The sequence below is a fragment of the Schistocerca americana genome, chromosome 2 (genome assembly GCF_021461395.2).
Source record: "Schistocerca americana isolate TAMUIC-IGC-003095 chromosome 2, iqSchAmer2.1, whole genome shotgun sequence".
Lineage (NCBI taxonomy): Eukaryota > Metazoa > Arthropoda > Insecta > Orthoptera > Acrididae > Schistocerca > Schistocerca americana.
This window is the reverse complement of record NC_060120.1, coordinates 996,122,984-996,145,401: the sequence shown is the minus strand read 5'-3', so window position 1 is coordinate 996,145,401 and position 22,418 is coordinate 996,122,984. Positions and strand designations below refer to the sequence as shown.

Here is a 22,418-nt window from a genome sequence, read left to right as displayed (position 1 = left end):
GCAGCATAAGCGCTCACATACAAATGTTTCTTGTTGAGTATGATAATTTTTTTATGGCCAGATTATTTAAATGCTGATTTTTGTGTTCCTTTATAAAATCGTATCCGAAGTACCGACCCCTGATAATCCTTCAAACATCCTATTCCAATAATGAGCTCGTAGAGTTTTATTTGTACTGCCTGGGCGAAGCAACTTTGCTTGTTGAGGCCAATTATATTCAAGCCACTGGTTTTGCAAGCAACTGAGTTTGTTGTTGTAACGTGCGATTAGTTAGTCATTGCCCGTATATTTTTAAGCGAATAGTATTCCGCATGGAAAAGGAGGCAGTCTCTCTGTCTGGAGGATGTCCTCAATTTAAATAACGTAGTAAACACAAGTTAATGGACACACAAATGAAAAGAGCGATAAAAAGACGCGTGTTCTCAAAGACGAAATCAATTAGTTTGTCTTTGAGACAATTTAAAATGTAATAAGAATTTGACGGTAAAGAATAAGTTATCTGAGTTTATAAGAGGAGTTGAAAAATAGTGTTAAGTAGGAGACGTAAATTTTAACTGGTAAGAAAGAGAGAGCCATAAAGAAAATGATCGACAGCAGTTCTGTACTGGACGTGGCCATTAGATTAAGGATATATATGTATACATAAGCACACTATCTAAATATTATTAGTCAAGGTATCTTGTTATCCTTCTGCGAAAGTGTAATTTATCAAAGAGAAATTGAGACAAAGGACAACGTTTAGTTCACGAACACCTATCAAAGTGAAAGCGAAAATTTGTGGGTCGAGAAGCGAGTCTGTGTCACGACTCTTCATACCACATGTTGTGTGTATCAGTTTTCAATTTTAACGTGTGCAACGGTCAGTGAATGAGTATCGTTCGCCATGCAGCCCTTGCAAGCCAGCAAAATAACTTCTTTTCACTTACCTGTGAGTCCTTTACGGACGGCTGACAAGTGGTACGACGAGGTGACATGGTGCAGGCTTCGTCGGTGAAGCAACAGCAATAATCCTCAAACAACGTGCTTTAAATGCTGCACGTTATCGGCGGACAACACGACACACACCTATTCTACGATTGCGTGCCCGATAATGGCCGGTGTTGGTCTGTCAACATTGTCACGCAGCGGCGTATGACGAAATAATGGATATTTGAAACTTTAATGGCCGGGTCCGCTTGGCTCGCTCCGACAATAATTGAGACTTCACACTAATTTGAAGTACAGTGTCCTATATGTAAATAGCAAACATCATATTTTAGAGACTGAAAGAGACGATTTGTATTAAGCGAGGAATAAAATGGTCACGACTAGAATACATTTCGGTCACGGTCAGCCGCGCGGGATTAGCCGAGCATGTGCGAACATTACAGAAGGCGAACTACTCGCTGTTGAGAGGAATGTCGTTACACGTAATACCAAATGCATTGAGGTTGACGGACATTATTTTGAACATTTCTGGCATTAATGTGGTATTTACAGGTAATCACACTGTAACAGCATGCGTTCACAGAAGTGATAAGTTCACAAAGTTACATGTATAACATTGGAACAACCGAAATAAAATATTCAAACGTACCTACGTTCAGTATTTTCATTTTTAAAAAACCTACCTGTTACCAACTGTTCGTCTAAAATTGTGAACCATATGTTTGTGATTATTACAGCGCCATCTATCACAAAGCGAAAAAAGTGGTCCAGCTAAAACATTCATATTTTTTAACGTACTACGCGAATATGTAATAAAAATGGGGATTCCTATTTAAGAAAACGCAGTTGATATCCGTTTGACCTATGGCAGCGCCATCTAGCGGGCCAACCATAGCGCCAACTAGTTTGCCCCTTAGAGCTAGACAAGTTTCGGCCTTTGTAGTTTTTTTTTCGTTTGACCCGGTCACGATCAGTGAAACACCCTGTATATACCTCTTTATTGTGAATAGTAATACTTCCGTGTTGTTGTAGATGTTAAGAAACCCTGTGACCAAAACACAGATGCAGATGAACTGTACAAAGAAAATTTTTACAAGTGATCTTAACGATGTATATTTTCTCTATTATGGTATCTTTATGAAACGTCAAGTGTATACCACTATGTGACAACTCAATTTCAGCAATAGACTTGTATTTAAAGCCACTAATCTAACGAGTGACATGAGGATGAAAGTAACACCTCCGGTGTTCCTCCCCTCCTCTTGGGAGACAGTTAATATTAGTATCTGTTTCGATGACATAAATAAACTTACATTCGATAATCTAACCATGCAGGCTCATAAAAGTCATACAATTTGTGTACAAATTTCTTAGATCGTCCCTGAGCGGCGACCACCTATTATTTCAAAGAATATCTCACGCGCCACGGCACAGAATACGAATTGTGTCGTCAATTGTATTGATAGCGATACTTTGTTTCTTATTTTTTGACAACTGAAGAATTGTAATCCTGTTCTGTTACCACAATCCTGATATATATTTTTAAAGACGGCGGTCCGCTATCACTAATTAGTTACTATAAAATATTACTATTGTTCAGTGCTATGTAAGAATTTTGTGTGCATCGAAGATGAAATATCGAGGATAGAACATTAAAACTGTACGGAGCCTATTGTTAGTAACACTGACTAAGGTAATTAAATTGGATATTGCGCTCTCAAATGCTGTAGTGCCTGTTTATTACTTAAAGTATTTCTGTGCTATCCCTCTCCTATTAATGGCAACCGAGACAACAGTGTTTTAATAGTTTTCATACAGCTACCAGAGACCGACTGCATGTCGGCAAACGTCGTAGTTAAGGCACAAGGCGCATTGCAATTTACCTTGTTCGTGATTTAAATACAATTCCTTTTAACGTGTGGTGTAGTATAGCAAAGAAAATTTTCAACTCTGTCTGGTCCCTTAGGTTTCTCTGTTCGTAGTTGCTATGTCTCATATCCGGTCGTGGTCGAACATGATCCCTACACAGATAAAGTAAGTGGCAGTGCGAACTCTGTTCTTGATCTTGAGAACGCTACGCCTTCTGCAAACGATTTATGGTGACATAAAAACTATCACATACAGTACTTAAGTTTATTGAAAAGTCTTTCCTCTTCTCGCCAAGAAGTGGAGCAAAACTGACAACAGATTTCTGAATCTTCTTAAGACAATAATAATTTAATCAAAATATAAATTGTTTTTTAAAAAAATAACACCACAGAGTCTTGAGTCATACCATCAGCCTTTCGGGGAAACATTATCTACGCATTGACCTAGAAAACAAGATCAGAGAAGCGCGAAAACTATCTCAAAATCGGCATAACAGCGCGTGCATCACAGGTGATAACAAGAACAACATACAGAACAATGGAAAAGGAAACTGAGGAGTTGGTGATCAGTTTCGCCTTAGGAAAGGTAAGCTCTTCAGAGACGCGATTGTATTTTTGCAATTGATAATGCAAGACTTAAGGTAAATCGAGACACACTGTAAGCTTTCATTGAAAAAAATTGACTGTACGTGAGAAATATTTCTACTCAGATAATGTGTACTTTAGGTATCGTATTCAATCGATGAGCGAAAGTGATTGTTTGTTGGGCTTGTGTTGCGCATGTGAACAACGTCATGAAATAAATTTTTAAAATTCAAGTAATGCAAAAGTTTAAATAAGGAAATTGAAGCTAATTAAATGCTAAATGAAACTAATTGTGTCTTCAGTGAAAACTATATAACGAAAACTGAATACCGACGTACATTATGAATGTTGCATGATATGAAGTGCTATGTTTTATTTGGAATATCCACAAAAATAAATTACTGCTCTACACGGAAGAAAATAACTGTTTGAAATTACCAGTACTGTTCAATGAAACTTAATCTGCGTGTTAGCATGCCTCCTGACAGTAGTGACCGTTCATTGTTTGCTCAAGAAAACAAGATGAGGCCTACCCTGAAATAAAAATGCCTTACATCTTGTTCAGCATGCTGTTTCTTGTGTGTGGAATACTGACATTCTTGACAGTAAATAGAAACCAGAAGATGCAGCGGCTAAAGGAAAATAAACTACATACTACTAATTTATTTGATTTCGCTTGTGAAATACAATCCATGTCTCCGCGTAGCGTAAGGTGCAATGCCACATGACAAAATATTCACACTTTAGTACAAGTAATGGAAGTGGGCTTTACTTCAAAGAAAATCGTTCTTGAAAAATTAAAATCAGATTATTGCCAAAAAGGACTGAACAGTGTAAGAAAACTGTAACATGCCAGTTGCGTATTTCGTGACATAATGGAAATAAAGACATCAAATTAACACGAATCATAAAAGTTATTGGTTATCTGAGGGACAAAGGTTTCCTTCAATTAACACTTCTGACAAACAAAGGTATCATTCTTGTGCATGCGTCCATTACCTTTGAAATATCTCAGTAATCTTCTCCGTCAATACAATGAACGACAAAGTGTTATAAATGAGTTTTCGTCTCCATAATAAAGTATTGCCGATAGTTTCTCCCAGGTTCACAAATAACACCACTCATTCTCTGAAAAACTCAACTGCTCGCTGCTGTGCCTCAAATAAGAAAGCCCCAGCGCAGCAAAACTGTCAGACTAGCAAGTCAACCACAGACAAAACCAAACACAGACTCAACGATCTCATTCGGCACTCATGCAGAGACTCATTCATCTTCGTCCCAGTAGAGTAAAGGTGAATTATTTATAGTAGCAGAAAACATATGAGAACCTTACATTATCTCCTGCCACCCCCTGCCCCTCCAAAAAATTTATTTCATATGGATTGTCTTAGCTTTGGTAAAGCAACGATAATGAATTTTTTTTTAAAGTTACGAAATAGTGAGCACAAAAGTTCTTATTATAAATAATGTTACAAGTGTTAAGGTTTAGGTTACAAAAAGTACAAAAGAATGTTCTGATTGTTGTTTTAAGTATGAAGATTTTCTTTGAACAAGGAGAAGCACAGATACTTTTGTCGAGTTATGTAGATTGTACGTAAACATTTTATCACTTATAACCATCGAAGGTTTCCTTCATCGTCTCATATCATTATCATTGAGGCCAATATGGGAATGCAACTGAAGGTAAACTCTTGCATCACGCAGCACCAACGAAGGTATTATTAATGTCTCTTGTCAGTAATCCTATAGCTAGGAAAAGGAATATAACTAGTGCAATACTGATACATTTCTTGAAGCACTGTCGTCGAAGAGGCCACTGACCATTCAGTACTGAACACACAGGTGACCAACGCCGACGAGTACGGACAATGTAAATTCAGGCTTAGGGCAGCCATTAAGGCCACTGAATGTCCATCAATGACAACGCTGTTGATGTTGGTAGTAAATGTAGAATCAAGTATGAGCGTTGCCCACTGACAACTCATGTTTCCAGTTGAAGTCTCGTAGCTAAGAACGAGATTTTCACTCTGCAGCGGAGTGTGCACTGATATGAAACTTCCTGACAGATTAAAATAGCGTGCCGGACCGTCACTCGAACTCGAGACCTTTGCCTTTCACGGGAAAGTGCTCTACCAACTGAGCTACCCAAGCACGACTCACGTCCCATACCCACAGCTTCAATTCTGCCAATACCTCGTCTCCTACCTTCAAACTTCACAGAAGCTCTTGCGGCTGATCTTGCAAAACTAGCACTCCTGGAAGAAAGGATATTGCGGAGACATGGCTTAGCCACAGTCTGGGGGATGTTTCCAGGATGCGATTTTCACTCTGAAGAGGAGTGTATGAAACTTAGATTAAAACTTCGGGCCGGACCGAGACTCGAACTCAGGACATTTGCCTTTCGCGAAAGACAAAGATCCCGATTTCGAGGCTCCGTCCAGTACACAGTTTTAATCTGTGAGGAAGTTTCTTGTAGTTAACTTCGCGCTCACTAGTACAGTTTCCTCTAAGTGTGTGCAAAACTTAGCTAAATCCCTGCAACTTCATTGAATTTGTGACTATACAATACACTACTAGTATATGTGAACTGTATATGCTGTATTGTCTCTCTAAGAAATGACTTTATTCCTAGCAAATATCTGAAATAGTACAAGAGCTCTCCATGAAAATATAAGATGAATTTTATGTAGAGAACACGAACCAGTTCTCGCATACTGTTATGTTCAAATGGTTCAAATGGCTCTGAGCACTAAGCGACTTAACTTCTGAGGCCATCAGTCGCCTAGAACTTAGAACTAGTTAAACCTAACTAACCTAAGCACATCACTCACATCCATGCCTGAAGCAGGATTCGAACCTGCGACCGTAGCGGTCGCTCGGTTCCAGACTGTAGCGCCTAGAACAGCACGACCACTCCGGACGGCTACTGTTATGTCATTTCTCTGTTGTTGAATGACTTTAATGTATATTTCTTTAAAATACTTAAGTGACCGGTATTCTTCTGTGTCTGAAAATGGTACAGGATGATTGACATCAGAATCATTGTCGGTATTTATAGAAAAATTGGCCATCCTTGGCGTCAAATCTTCGAATTTCTTTTTTAACGTATGTTGTTCTTTTTGTTTGCTAGAGTTCAGTCATAATGCATGTGCGCGTCCATTATATGTTTCAACAGTTGGTCGTGAAATTTTGTGAGTTCCGAGACTACGGGGCTCGGTACAATGGTATTTATTTTTGTGAGTAGCTTTTCTTTGTCTTTCTGTTGTGTAGTTGTTAAATTACCTTGTATGCTGAAAGTCATTTCTAACACCTTGTCGAATTTCTACAACATTGTTTCGCTGTTTTTTTAGGTTTCCGAATATGCTATAGGAATTCATCCCTCGGACTTTTGATGTCTTTACCTCTTTGTTCTTGGATTTTGCATTTTGTTCTCTGTCTTGTTCAAGTGTTTATTCATCTTTAGTAGCATCTCTAACAAAGTTGAATTATAGATCTCCGCACTCATATTTACTGGATTTGCGACAACTGAGAACGTATTGTCAGTAAAACATGTTGGCTCGTGAGCCGTCTGACTGAAAGAATTGGAAGCAAAACCCGAATCGACTATCTCAGTAAGTGGTTGTTGCGAAATTTCGCATAACTGAGGCAACATTTCGCCTACCGATTCGTCTTCTGAAATTTCTTCTTCACTGTTGGATAACAGTTCTGTCGTGTTTCCTAACAAAGAAGTCATGTGTGTTGGAAAGTTATTTCCATTCTCAGATATCTCAAGTAAATTTCTTGTGTGTATCCACTGTTGTGCTTGATGTGTTCCGTTGATAACTGAGTCATTACTTTGTGATGTGATTTGCGAACTAGTAGCACGGCGAAATTGTGTGTTGCTAACAATAACGTTGAAGTGTAGAAAACTGAATTATCAAAAAAGAAAAGAAAAAAAGAAAGAAACTTCTATATCTAGCTAAATAACCGAGTAATAAATTCTGTCACGCAACAGGAACATTTGCAGAAAATCCAGGTAATACTAAAATAATTCACACAGTTTGTCCTATTGTCTGCCTATGCAACAAAGATCTTATCATACTCAGCATGTTTTGCAACAGGAGAAACAAAATTTCGAGAACTTTGTGTTGTAATGTAAACTAGAGCACTACTCTAGGCGAAAAGGGTCGACATGTGTAAACTTTCTGGGAAAAAATGGACTGTATGTGAAAGAACTCACCTCAAATGACGTGTACTTCACGTATCGTGTTCAACTGCTGAGAAAAACTTAATGCTGGTTGTCCTGTGTGAACAATGTCGTCAAATACAACTTTAAACTTCATGAAATATTTCTTCATGTAACAGATAAACGCACAAGTCAACACAGCACCAGCACTACTGAATAAGTCTATCACCTTGTAGAATTCAAACAAGAAAACATCAGACTGCACAGAGGCAAAGACTATGCCACAACAAGACCAAAGATTGTTTAACAATATCGTAACTTGTTCTTTCTCTGACGTGAACATGGATAACTTTCAAAAATCTAAATTATATGTGTACCTTACATATCCGGCACCCTCTCTGAGTACAATTTTGTACGAGGATCATTTCAGATAGGAATCGGAAAAGGACAAAATTTCTAACATTAAGGATAGGAATTACAGAATTCAATGACAAATGAAGTAGTCAGTAGAATTCCACACGTACATTATCACGTTTCATGCTGTCTATGAGACTTTTCTCCACAGGGCTATTTTGAAAGTTTATATGTAACAGTTTGTGTCGTAGTAAGAAGCACTGGTGATCTGCAGTGTTTTTGTAGCACACAGGAAGGGGTACGAATCTGAAGCACAGACACATAGCGTTAATTTGTGCAATGAAAGTAGGTAGAGATGTGTCCTTGTCAAAAACGACCAAACTTTTTCTACTTCATTGGAATTATGTCACCGTTGCGGGAAGTTATGTTGAAGCAGACCCAGGGAGATTAACCACAGTTCTCAGCTGAGAACTTCACGCATGCACACACAGTAATGTACACAGTAGTATCTGCCTGAAGGAACTGAAATTCATTGATAACATCAAAGCCACCTTCAGTATCGAAGAGTTAGCTATAGCTTGTATCTGCGAAATATGCCAACATTTGCCAGAGAATATTTCAGTATATAATCAGCAGGCATATTTATTCTCCCCTGGCTAGTCTCAATCAGTCGATCAGTTACAATTAGTTACATTTTCAATATACAGTTTTCTATATTATGGCAGGAGAAATAAGATTTTACATAATTGTTCATACGGCCTACACGCGTATTATAATGGTAACAACAGATTTCCATTTCTCTAAAATAGTAAGAAAAAATGGCATCAAGGTTTTACAATAATGAATTATAGAAACATGAGCCAAATAAGTCACGTGAAACAGTGAACAGTAATAGTTATGACAAGAAAAAATTATTATGTGTGTACAGAGTGACTTACAGAAAATTCGTAATCTATTCAAATAAGTATGTAAGGAGAAAATCAGTAAAATACCCAAAAGCATAGGGAGTAAGGTAGAAAGAGATAGTGGTCACACACACAGATAAGGAGAACACAAACGTACGATTAGGAATAATAAGGATAAGGGTAACCTAGGTTCACGTCAAAAACTACTTTGTGCAGTCCGTGTAACATCAATCTATTACTGTATCCAATATGGTAAGTAATTATATGCTACCTACTTATATTTGGTCCTTTAGTTTGTGCACCTCATAATCATTTTACTCATAATTTCATTAAACCTCCGAGAAATATAACTGTTTGCTTTATCTCTTTGCTTTTTTCTGTCGTACATTTCATACAATGTCATAAGTTCATATTATTTAGCTTCTTTACCCGACTTAACCGTTTGTTGTCTTTGCCCTACCTAACCATTTCTCATATGTGCTCTACCTAGCCATTTATCATCTCAAATTCATCATAGTAAACATTTCTTTGATCATGTGTTTGTTGTGCAACTTCCTGTCTTACCTTTTCCTCTTTGCTTCCTCCTTAAACATCTTTCATAATTTCTTACACATCTTTCACGACTTATGAGATCTCACTGCTGTACTACACCTCACATATTATTATACTAACGTGGTTTCATCTCACAGTAACAATTTATATAGGGAATATGCATTATGAAGAAGCTCAATAAATAACATAAGTGTAAAAGGTAAACTCCGTTTGAAAATTCCTTAAGCTAAAGCACTTTATGACAATAAGTTACATCATATGTTGACACAAGAAGACAGCTAGTCAGCAATGTCATAAATGTTTGCCGAAAAATATGTATTAAAGAATCTTATCCTACTCCATGGCAAAAGGACTAAAACTGAAAGCTAAAAAAAATCGTCATTAGTATCCCACATACTTCCTGTATCTCGTTTCTCTTATCTTTTTGTTCTAGGTATATTGTCTATTCAGGGCACACCTCGCGAGTCATTAGTTTCATCTTCACTTCGAAAATTTTCCAAACACCTAGACTGATGGGCAACATAGTTTTGACAACGTTTCAGACACATGATAAGTATATCTGTTAGAGAAATAGATTAGTTCTACAGAATTCAGTAGAATTTAAATTTTGCTAGCATGTAGCTATATAGAAATCAGGAAAGATGTCATTCATCAACATAAACAAGAAAGTAGACACTACCATAAAGACAAGTCACAGAAAGTTCAGTGAAGTAGAATATGCTAAAACAGTGTGCCACAGTACAAAGTAGCAATAAGCGCTGAGTCGAATTTCAGCAAAATATTTTTCGTGCACAGATGGAGACAAAAACGTGCAATTCTCGAATTACTGGACAATTTGCGAAACCGTTACAAGCTCTATTGCTCCGATGAAAAAAAGTGGTCCTGTATGTTTTTTAAAGAGTTTGAATAATTTGCGTCATGTATTGATAAACTCCACATTAAAGAAGAAACTCTGTTGTCTCAAATCACATTACCTTCTTTCACTATTGTCATCTAGCAACATCTTTTTAAAAACTTACCATTTTTGCTTATAAACACGTAATGTACCCACATGACATAAATACTGACTATAAAAAAAACATGGTCCATATGCCCTGACCATTAGTTACTTACAGTTTCTATACATTAATAATCATAATCATTGCCTCATTCTATTGCAGTATGCATTAAAAATCTACTAATTGTTACCTCGTTTATCAACCTATATTAACCTCGTTATCTTATTGCAACATCAATCATATTCGTTGTCTTGGTCTCAAAATACACTTCAAATAATAATTCCTCGCTGTGTTTTCGTCCACATCGTAAATAATAGTTTTAGTTTCCACAACCTTGTCCTGTACAACTCTAAGAATCACACAATTTGTGTCATTACGGAGGAACTCTGATGGAAATGGCGATCCGTTATCTGCCAAAAAACATGAACAGTTTACTTCTTCTTGAAATGTTAGTGAAACTGATTTACCCTCAACTTGTATTTTATTTCAGCTTCATTGAAACTCAAACCGGCTTTATATTTGGTTAGATTACCTACTTCCAACATTATTTCAGTGGTCAAGAGGGGAGCAATCAATAAATTCATCTAAAACTTATAGCTCTTACAAAAAAGATCTAATTATATTTGATGCATCACGTCAACACTTTTTGCAGAAATTGGTCCTTTTATTTTAATCTTACGTAAGGGTAAAGTCGGACAATCTGTTGTTCTCATAGAATTGTGGAATTCAGTGTCAATGACAACAGAAACAGGGCTACCAGAATCAAGGACAGCGGAAAGAACAGTAAATCTCCTACTGAAATATTTAGTATTGGACATACTACAAAGTTTTGTTTGCCACCAGTCTCTCCCAGTAAAATGTCTCTAACGTCTTCAAAACGCACAAAACTGAAAGGTTCGGCAGTGGCGTGACTGAGTGATCCACAATATTGTTTTCTGCTGACTTGGCGAGTCATTGTCATGTATTGCTTCCTTGTCGTTGATTAACTCTTTGATTTAGTGATCTGACTTCAATCATTTCTATCGGTCGCACTCGGCTTGCCCTTCCAGAATTTGCCACTTTGATTTATGACGTTCATTACCGTGACTGTGTTAATTGCTATTAGCGTAATTATTGCAGTGCCACGTATTTTGCGGATTTGACCTACCCAAAACGCGCCATGAGAGGGTGCATGCTTATCCTCTGAGTTGGAGTAATGCGTACGATTAGCACGGTTGTTCTCATTGACGTAATTCCAAGTATTTGTGTTGTTGTATTCAACAGTACGCTCACCGTCCCTATGACTCATAACTCTCGCAGTTCGTACTCAGAGTTCCGGAAAGAACTTCTTTCACAATAATAATTATTCAACTGCGAAAATTGTGCATCATAGGGATGGTGAGCGCATTCTTGCTGTAGGTTCATTTTCCAAATAACAACAGAGACATTGTAATTTGTGTCCAAGTGGCCACCTTGGAGGTAAATAACATAGGTAGTGATCAATACAAACTTGGGGGTGAGTTTCGTTACTGTAATTTCTGGAAACTTTTTATTTACGTACCGTCAAAGCTATTTAATAACGGAAGTTATCATTTTTATGTAAACCAGATTGTCCTCTATTGCACCAAGTCGGCGATTCATTGTTGTATCTGCTTCTGTAGTACTGTTCTCGTGGAAAATGACCTAAACTCTATAAATTGTGTGATCACCAAGGCTTTCAGAGAATGGACGTAAAAAATGAAATTCGTCCTTTTCGTCCTCGCAGCTAAGGTTTCTTTCAATACACTCGGCTTTTTCGTTTGTAGTGCTCTTATAATCCTTATTTTCCCGATTAATTTTTTCGAGTTGTCTTTAAAATTTATTAATGACCGGTATTCTACTGTACTCTAAACCTGTGCTGGTAGCGTGTTGTTCGAATCTCTGTCTGCAATGGTTGACAAATTTGCCATTTTCATTTCAGGTCATCAACTTTTTCTTTAAATTTCGTTAACTGCTGTTTTTGTCCCTCAGAATTTAATTTCAAAGTTTTCTCTTGTCGGATAAAATCTTTTTCCGTTGTGTTAAGCTGTTCGTTCTGTTCTTTTATCTGTGTAACTATAGCACTCGGAACTACAGTGTTGATCTTAGCTAACAATTCGACCTTGTCATTAAGCTGATTTGTTTTAATGTTTTCGTGTTCTGTTTCAAGGTTACATATTCTAGTTGTAAAACTACTAATTACTGGATGAAGCTGATTTTTAATTTCTTCCATAATCTCAACTGACAAATTTTGCATTTTCAGTTCCATTTCTTTCTTTTTTTCTGTTCTCTTCCTGTGATTTTGTATTATTTTCCTGTGACTATTTTATTCCTTCCCTAAGTAATTTACTATTTTCTTCCTGTGATATACTATTCTCTCCATGTGATTTTCTATTTTCCTCTTGTGTTTCTTTAAGAATCTGACGAATTGATTCCAGAAAAATTATCGGATTCGTGCAAGGTGGTTCTATATAATTTTTCACTGAAGGTGATGTCTTTTGTGTTCGTTCAAAAGACACTGACGCGAAACCTGATTCTGAAATGTCTGTTACTAGTTGCTGTAAAGTTTCGCATCACCGTGGCGGGCTTCGTAATCTTTAGCTTGTGGCTGGCGACTCATCGGCGACTGACTCGGCTTCAGAATTTACGCGTTCATTACCCATCGTTTGATCTGTTTCATTCATGTTCGCTAAATTAGTCAATAATTGTGGATCCGCACCATTTTCTACAGTCTCGTGTAAACCATTTGTACCTGCCAATTGCTCAACGTGGTTTCCTTCATCCTACACTGATTCGTTGTTTTGGGACACCTTCTCCTGTCTTGCGCAACATTCGAATTTCATTCGTTTCCTGTTGTGCCCAATATTATGAAATAGAAATTCTTGGAATAGCAAAATTCCTACAAGACCGATCAAACAAAAGTAAAAACTATATTACTGTGCACTCAAATTCTAAACCTTTAATATTATGCCAACTGTTCATGTAATAAAGTAAACGATAATCATCTCACAACATAAAATTTCACATATTCAACAAAATTTTAAATGAATTACCTAAGAAAGAAGTACAACATTAGCAAAATTAACGCAGCAGTTTTTTTTCTTTAATGCGTCTACATTTAACCAACAGCGCCAACGAATTATCATGGCAGGAAAGGTCGACATTTGTAGGTTCCCCACTATGTGTTTCTGTATGAAATGTGGCCCAGATTTGCATCCCACTCCATAAAAAGTCTATGTATTACCAAAACTATGTACCCACAAACTGTTATGTACATCTTAAACTCGTAAGTTAACATTCGACTAAACAAAACCTAATTATCTGGCCCTAATCAAAGTTTATATTTACTGTGCGTCTTGACAACATTGCTGTAGGTCTCTCGAAAGCACAACAGCAATAAGCAAGCATGCAGCGGCCAAGCTAGATTTCTACTTTTAAGTAAAATTTCCAGCAATATTCAAACCGCTGCACGCCATATGCTGCAATGTGGTAATGCGTAATGATAAACCTTCTTTAAACAGTGGGCTCAGGGAGTAACATATCCGACGACATGATATTCCAAGACAACGATTATAGAGTGAAGTATGTACTCAAAGTAAAATTCCCCCTGATCTTCACCCATAACATTCGTCTGAACAATACTTTGCTTAACAAAGTGAAATACGATTCCAAATGGTACAATGTCAACAGACAGTTTCCATAAAAACCAAACAGCCTAATTAGTTGATATGTTAACCTACGACTCATGGAAATGGCGTAGTCTTTCTCTCTGCTCTAAGCAAATTAAGTAGCTGACTGCAGTGCTGCAGTCTTACCTCAGGCCTCTGTTCTTCCAAAATTTTAGCGTTACTCAAAATTTACTTTCTCCTCATCTTCTGATATATACATCATATTCATCCTTGCTGTCCTTTCCAATAAATCTATCTTCATCTAACAGATAAAATGGCAAGCCAACACAGAACTACTGAACATATCCATCACCTGCCACACTTCAACTAAGGAAAAATGAGACTGCACAAGGCAAAGATTGTGCAACAGGCCCAATGATTATTTAAAACTAACATAACTTGATCTCTCCCTAACGTGCACATCGGCAACTTACAAAAAACAGAAAGATGTGCCCACCTTACAAGATATCCATACCGTCGCAGCATTGGCATGACGTAGGGCACACTACTAAAAAGTCTTCTTCCATCAACAGTCAGTGAATTAATAGTATCTTATGTGAAGCGCATTCATAAAAGAAGGCTTCAGCCAATTCCAGTTTTCTGTTTAAATTATTGCCACCACAACATTTAACGCCGCAACATGTTATAGTCTGTAGCCGCATTCCACCTCCCATGATCCTGCGATTGCTTAAAGCTTAAACGTTTATCATCACACTGGTTACAGATTAAATACACTGAAGAGCCAAAGAAACTGGTACACCTCCTAATATCGCGTAGGGCCCCCGCGAGGACGCAGAAGTGCCGCAACACGACATGGCATGGATTCGACTAACTTCTGAGGGAACTGACACCATGAAGGCTATAGGGCTGTCCATAAATTTATAAGAGTACGAGAGGGTGGAGATCTCTTCTGAACAGCACGTTGCTAGGCATCCCAGATGTGCTCAATAATGTTCATGTCTGGGGAGTTTCGTGGTCAGCGGAAGTGTTTAAACTCAGAAGAGTGTTCCTGGAGCCACTCTGTAGCAATTCTGGAAGTGTGGGGCGTCCTGCTGGAATTACCCAAGTCCGTCGGAATGCACAATGGACATGAATGGATGCAGGTGATCGCCATGTCCATACACGCCCATCCTCTCGTTACAATTTTAAACCAGACTCGTTCGACCAGGCAACATGTTTTCAGTCATCACCAGTCCAATGTCGGTGTTGACGGGCCCATCCGAGTTGTAAAGCTTTGTGTCGTGCAGTCATCGAGGGTACATGAGTGATAGTACTTTCAACATTGCAGCCTAGTCAGCAATCGTGATAGTCTAATATAAAAGAAACTATCAGTCTCGATTGCGGTAATGAAACCATTCTTTACCTAGGTTCCAGCCCAAGTAATGGAGCCTTCTTCGGAAGATATACCTTATTCTGTAATATGTCTACGAGGGCATGGTCTAGAAATAAAACTAAAACAGCCTGAATAGGCGTAGTCACATTTTAAAAATGCGGTACATAATTACTAAGTCACCACCAAGACTTAAGCTCCATGGACGCCGTGCTGTGGGCCTCTGGAGCTCACGTGAAGCTAGTAGACCTAGGTGACGCGCCTATTCATGCTGTTTTAGTTTTATTTCTAGACCATGCCATCGTAGACATATAGAATCAGGTATATCTTCTGAAGAAGGCTCAATTACTTTGGCTGAAACCTAGGTAAAGGTTGGTTTCATTACCGCAATCGAGGCTGCTAGTTTCTTATATGGTACATGAGTGAGCCTTCGGCCCCAAAATCCCACATCGATGATGTTTCGTTGAATGGTTCACACAGAGACACTGGTTGATGGTCCACGACTGAAATGTGCAGCAACTTTCAGAAAGGTTGCACTTCTGTCACGTTGAACGAATCTCTTCAGTCGTCGTTGATCCCGTTATTGCAGGATTTTTTTCCGGCCACAGCGATGTAAGAGATCTGATGTTTTACAGGATTCCTGATATTCACGGTGCACTCGTGAAATGGTCGAACGGGGAAATCCGCACTTCATCGCAACCTCGGAGATGTTATATCCCATGGCCCGTGCGCCGATATAAAACCACTTAAAAACTCACTTAAATCTTGATAACCTGCCGTTGTAGTAGCAGTAACCGATCTAACAACTGCGCCAGACACTTGCTATCTTACATAAACGTTGCCGACTGCAGAGCCGTATTCCGCCTGTTTACATATATCTGGTTCAAATGGTTCAGATTACATGTATCTAGTTCAAATGGTTCTGATGGCTCTAAGCATTATGGGACTTAACATCTGAGGTCATCAGTCCCCTAGACTTAGAAGTACATAAACCTAACTAACCTAAGGGCATCACACACATCCATGCCCGAGGCGGGATTCGAACCTGCGACCGTAGCAGCAGCGCGGTTCCGGAGTGAAGCACTTAGAACACGGTCGGCCACAGCGGCCGGGTTACATATATGTGTATTTGAATATGCATGCCTGTACCAGTTTCTTCGGCGCTTCATAGTCTATTTCACATGTAGATTTGCCATCATGGTACTTCCTAGGATGTAACTAGCAACTATATCTTTCATTTGTGTTGCCCGTTATAAATGTGTCCTACCAGCAGTTATTTATAACAACGAAGGTACTACTGACTGACATTCAGCCACTCTCTCTTTATACGTAACACAGTGTCTAGCAGCTAGCCGATAAATGAGACATTCTACGTACATACATGCACACTGTAAAAACTTGTAATTTGGAGAAGGTGAGACGACGGCGCTCCACCGTTGAGAATCTCCGAGGTTTCATTATCATAAGCGTGTCCACGACGTTTTGCTCGTCAGCGAGAGAAACGAGCAGACGCAGCCAGGTGAACAATACTGGTCCTCTGGCGCCTGGAGGCAGGCGGCGGCATGTAACAACAGGTGCCGGGAGAAAGCGCGCGGAGGGACCGACCGCTCTCCGCCGCAGCTCCTATAAAAGGGGCGCCGTCGTCGGAAGAGGCATCAGTCATTCGTTGCATCCGGCACACACACGAGCAGCGATGAGGATCGTGGTAAGTCACCGGCAAGTCAGAGTCTAAGAACTTGCAATCGACATGGTGCATGTTGTGGAGTAGCCGCTATTCATAGGAATTATCACTCTGAACATCTATCAAAAGTGTAGCAGAACTTAAAATTCTAGAGTTAAAACCTACACGAATCATGAGATCGTAGTTTCTCCATATGGATGCAACGTCCAACTGGAGTGACTAGAGCTCGATAGAAATGCTAAAAAAATATATTTAGTCTTTAAGCGAAAATCCAAAATTCATATAAATCCGTTGCAATAGGGATCGCTCATGTAAAAAGGTCGCACTATTTTAAGTTTTTGTTCCCAACAGAGAAAGAAAAAATCGTTTGGCAATTTTGATTGGGGACCACGGGTGGTTGGTTGTGTCACGTATAGAATGGGGTTTTCTTCGTCCGCGCACGACTTCCACTTTGCTCGAGGTGTGTGAGAGTTGTATCTTAAATGTATTTGTTGAGCGTAATTGATTGTGATAGATTTTAGTTTAGTGTGTTTTAATGTATGCGGTTTATCATGATGACTTTAGAAAGTATGTGAACACTGTGCTGCCACGTAGCCTATTCCTCTCGAATGCCGCGAAGGAGACCGCCAGGCTTCGCCATTAACAGAGTCACATGTGCACACGAGACGTCGGGCTTGTTTCGGATGGCGTAAAGACTAGTGACGAAGAATTTTACGCCGCTGTCTCCCTTCCGCCTGCCCGCAGCTCGTGGTCTAGTGGCTAGCGTTGCTGCCTCTGCATGACGGGGTCCCGGGTTCGGTTCCCGGCCGGGATGGGAATTTTCTCTGCCAGAGCACTGGGTGTTTGTGTTGTCCTCATCATATCATCATCATTCGTGACGGTGGCTACATTCGACGGTGTCAAGATTTGCGCTGATGACCGCACAGCTGAGCGCACCAAAATATCATAATTCCTTCCGCTTACTGGCTGAAGAACACCGGTGGTAAAAATTTCTTACAGCACAAGGAGCTATAAAATGTCAAATCAAAAACACTTTCAGCCTTCTACATCACCAGTTTTATATCATTTTTGCGACCGGTTTCGGCGTTTCCATACGCCATCTTCAGGCCTCCTGACCGATGTGCAGAAAGAATCCCGACTCATGAATAATCGAAATAGGGACCACAGTACAGTCACTGGTGACCGTAGACTTCGTTTTTAACAACGCGGTTCCTTCTTGCATCAAACGCAATTTGAATTTCCCTAATGTTTTGCTATACTTGTGCCAAGAATGACTTAACAAAGCTGTATGTTGTGTTTGCCGATACTGGAGGTTTCCAGATGAAGTAGATATTTTTTGTAGCACATGTGAATTTATTTTCTTCAGCGGATAACAGTAAACAAGGAAGCGACCTTGTCACTTGTTCCGTATGTAAAGGACGCTGAGATATTTGCGAAGAAACGCTTGCAGAATTATTCAAATACAGGGCAAGGAATAGGCCGAAGGAAATGATCCGGAATTTGTTTGAGGTGATTTGGGATATCCAAAAATATGCAAACTAGACTAACCGGATATAAATATGAATCTTTTTTCCTCCCCAACACGTTTTAAGTATCTTAATCACAACGCTGACTCGCTTAATACACATTTCGAGATGTTTTCCGCCAAGTCGCTTCTAACATCTACATCTACACTGCTTAACGTGTTGCAGAGGGCACTTTGTGTACGTCTCTTAACTTCCACCCATTTCAGTTCCACTCGCGAACGGCACAAAGAAAGAATGTTGTTACTAAGACGTGTATGAGCTCGAATCTCACTATCTTTATTTTAATGGTCTTTTCGCGAGATATACCTGAGAAATAGCAATATATTGTTTATTTCTTCTTGGAACGTACGCAGACGGCACTTTAACTGTAAGCCACTCGGCGGTGCGGATCGTTACTCTTGAAGCGCCTGACAATGGAAGTGGCTGAGCATCTCCGTTACGCTCGCTGCCCTTATTTCTATTTGCTCTATAAACCCTATATTGTGCGGATCCTAAGCTAACGAGCAATATTCAAGTATTCATTAAACTAGGGTTTCATAAGCTGCGTCCTTGTGGGTACCCTACACTTCCCGAGGATTGTTCTAACGAATCTTAGTCTGCTATCTGGCCGATCTATGATTGTATTTACGTGGTCGTTCCGCTTTAAATCTCTCTGTACGCACAATATGCACATTTTGTTGACGTAGCTGCTTACAGATATTGTTCTACAATCGTGCAGTCATACAATAAAGGGTTTTCCTGTTATTTTTTTCCCGAAGACGTTGCATTTACGTTGATGATCAAATCCAATTAAACAATGTAAGGAAAGTTATAAGGATTTTTATTAGTATCTGAGAGAAAACATTAGTCAATAACAAGGAATTTTGGTTTTGGAAATAGAAAGGACAGTTAGCCAAATTAGTTGGGCTATTTTTTATTGACCGAACCACTTACGGAAATGAACGGGAAGCCTTAGTGTGACTCGCCATAACGTATTTACGGTACACACCGCTCATTTTTTTCAGCCAATGAAATAGTATTTTTATAGATGATGCCGACACGATCAGGAATGAATCATCTTTAAAGGAATCAGATGTCGTAAGGAATTACAGGTACACGTAACATAATAACCCAAAATGACAATAGCTTCGGCGAGGAAGGTTCCCCCCTCCCCCCCCCCCCCCTCTTCCCACAAAAATATGAAAACGTGATACACGTCGCATTTCATTTTAGCACCATTCATAAATGAAACCATTTTTAGTTTTATTTTACGGGATTACAGAGCATCAGCAGCCTCTACGTTGTCTGCCATGAGTGACAATATTCCATATATCTATTCATCTATACGTTCAGTATAATAAATTATCAAGTAGCGAAGTAGCGCCTTTTAGAAAGATAAATTTTCTTTACCTTAGTAACCAAATAAGTTATGGTACTGTTGTCGTAACTGAACATATGCCAGCATGACTGCTGAATGCGTTAAAATCAACCTAAGTCTTTCAAGGATGATTTCATTTTATCCGTTACAAAATGGTTGCCGGAAGCCTTCATTGTAAAAAAAAAGAAAAAAAATCATTCACCTAATTTGTAATAGCTGCGACTCTTTATTGCAAAGACTTCCGCTCTAAAGCTCCTTTTATTGAAGTATGGCTCGTATATGTAGTACCAATTGATAATTTAGCCCAGAACTGGTTTGTAGCCCATTTTTCACTCTTACTGCGAGCTGTTGTCACAATCGTTAGGGTACCTTAACACACTTCCAGAGCCTGTCTCAGATTTGTACTGCCACTGAATTTTCCCCATACGATTTACGGACACTGCTACCACTGTTAGTTCCATGCGGTATTTTCTATTGTCGTACACATATTCGTTACTTTGGAGGTTCTGCAATCTTAGCGGTCAGCACTGGCATCATTTCATAATGTTATTTAATTCATTTCATACCCACCGACTTATTAATTTCAGTGTATTTAATTCATTTCACTTCATAGCGCCTTAAAGACGCCGCTCGTAATGGAATTAATTTCTGATCACATTAAAAATTGTTTTGACGGTGAAAACGAATCAATACGAAGGAATATTATTTCTTCCAAATCTTAATCTACGAGTATTTCTACATCAATTACATCTTTTCTTCTTTTGTTGCAGTCGACTTTAGTTTTTCTGGCGGTGAGTACCGCGTCCCTTGCAAAGGAAGATGGCACTAAGAATGGAGGCAAGGCCGCGAAGAACGAAAAGCGAGGGCTGTTCGGCCTCGGAGACGGCGGCTTCGGCGGCGGATACGGCGGCGGCTTCGGAGGCGGCCACGACTTTGGAGGCGGCTTCGGCGGCGGCGGCTTCGGAGGCGGACACGGAGGAGACCTGGGTGGAGGCTTCGGAGGCGGCTACGGGGGAGGACTCGGCGGAGGCTTCGGAGGCGGAGTTGGCGTCAGCGAAGGCAAGATCAAGGCCATCACCATCACCAAGGAAGTGCCCGTGCCTGTTCCACAGCCGTACCCCGTCACAGTGGAGAAGAAGGTCCCCTACCCTGTGAAGGTCCCCGTGAAGGTCCCCGTGGACAGGCCGTACCCCGTCCCTGTGCCGAAGCCGTACCCTGTCCCTGTTGAGAAGCCGGTGCCCTACCCGGTGAGTGTACCCAAGCCTGTCCCTGTGCCCGTGCCCCACCCTGTGGTGGTGAAGCAGCCTGTGCCAGTCGTGGTTAAGGACAGCGGGTACGGAGGCGGCTTCGGCGGAGGTTTCGGCGGAGGTCTTGGTGGAGGCCACGGCAGCTTCGGCGGAGGATTCGGAGGGTCGTATTTCGGTGGTCACGGAGGGTACGGAGGTGGCGGCTTCGGTGGACACGGAGGGTTTGGCGGGGGCAGCTTTGGCGGTCACCACTAGTACAATGTCGGCAGGTCACCCTATCTGCTGGTAGCGACTCATCATCTAGTCTTCTTACACTGACCAGAAAGGCTTGTAAATTTTAATATTTTTCTATGAAATAAATGATATTTACAAATGATTTGGTGTTGTAATGCATTCCACATCTTACAGAGCCACGGTCCACATTATGTAATTCATTATGAATACCTCTCCTTGCCTGTTCAGATGAATTATTATATAACTTGTGCACATCATCTGATGATGACTGGCTTATAGGACGAAACCTGTGTGGCTACTGTGACCCTGGCTTGAAAAATATAAGAAAAAAATTTTCATTCCATATCTTTCTGTTAAGATAAGAATTACTTTTAATATTACTTCTTTTACGTTTACCATTAGCTGGCAAAAGTCTTTCGGTTGACGTATGGGAACATTATCTCAAAAACAGCAACTAACCAATTGTTTTCGTTATTCTTTGGTCATCAATGGTGCAGAGACAGTCATCGGTTTCAGATTTGAACACAAGAATAACATTTTCAGATTTATTGGAAGCTCATCTGCGCAAGGCTCATGCTTTGTACTTTTAATTATACAAGGCGTTTGAAAGAGATGTTATATATGTAAAACAATAAATGGTAGCCAAGATCGCAGGAATTCTTCCGATCTTGGCTACCAGTCTATTGTTTTACAACCCTCTAGATCGCTCCCACATGAGCACAATGTGCTCCCTACAAAATACACTCCTGGAAATTGAAATAAGAACACCGTGAATTCATTGTCCCAGGAAGGGGAAACTTTATTGACACATTCCTGGGGTCAGATACATCACATGATCACACTGACAGAACCACAGGCACATAGACACAGGCAACAGAGCATGCACAATGTCGGCACTAGTACTGTGTATATCCACCTTTCGCAGCAATGCAGGCTGCTATTCTCCCATGGAGACGATCGTAGAGATGCTGGATGTAGTCCTGTGGAACGGCATGCCATGCCATTTCCACCTGGCGCCTCAGTT

The 22,418-nt window shown here is 39.8% G+C and overlaps 1 protein-coding gene across 1 annotated transcript in view; it reads left to right on the top strand.

Moving 5' to 3' along the window:
* Positions 1-21,536, top strand: part of LOC124594596 (glycine-rich cell wall structural protein 1-like) — a 97,109-nt gene extending 75,573 nt beyond the window's left edge. The window contains exons 3-4 of the mRNA XM_047132969.1: positions 16,843-17,054; positions 20,684-21,536. Of these exons, the coding sequence (XP_046988925.1) occupies positions 16,843-17,054; positions 20,684-21,415 (944 nt within the window). The 3' untranslated portion in view covers positions 21,416-21,536. The remainder of the gene's footprint in view (positions 1-16,842; positions 17,055-20,683) is intronic.
* Positions 21,537-22,418: the final 882 nt, after the last annotated feature.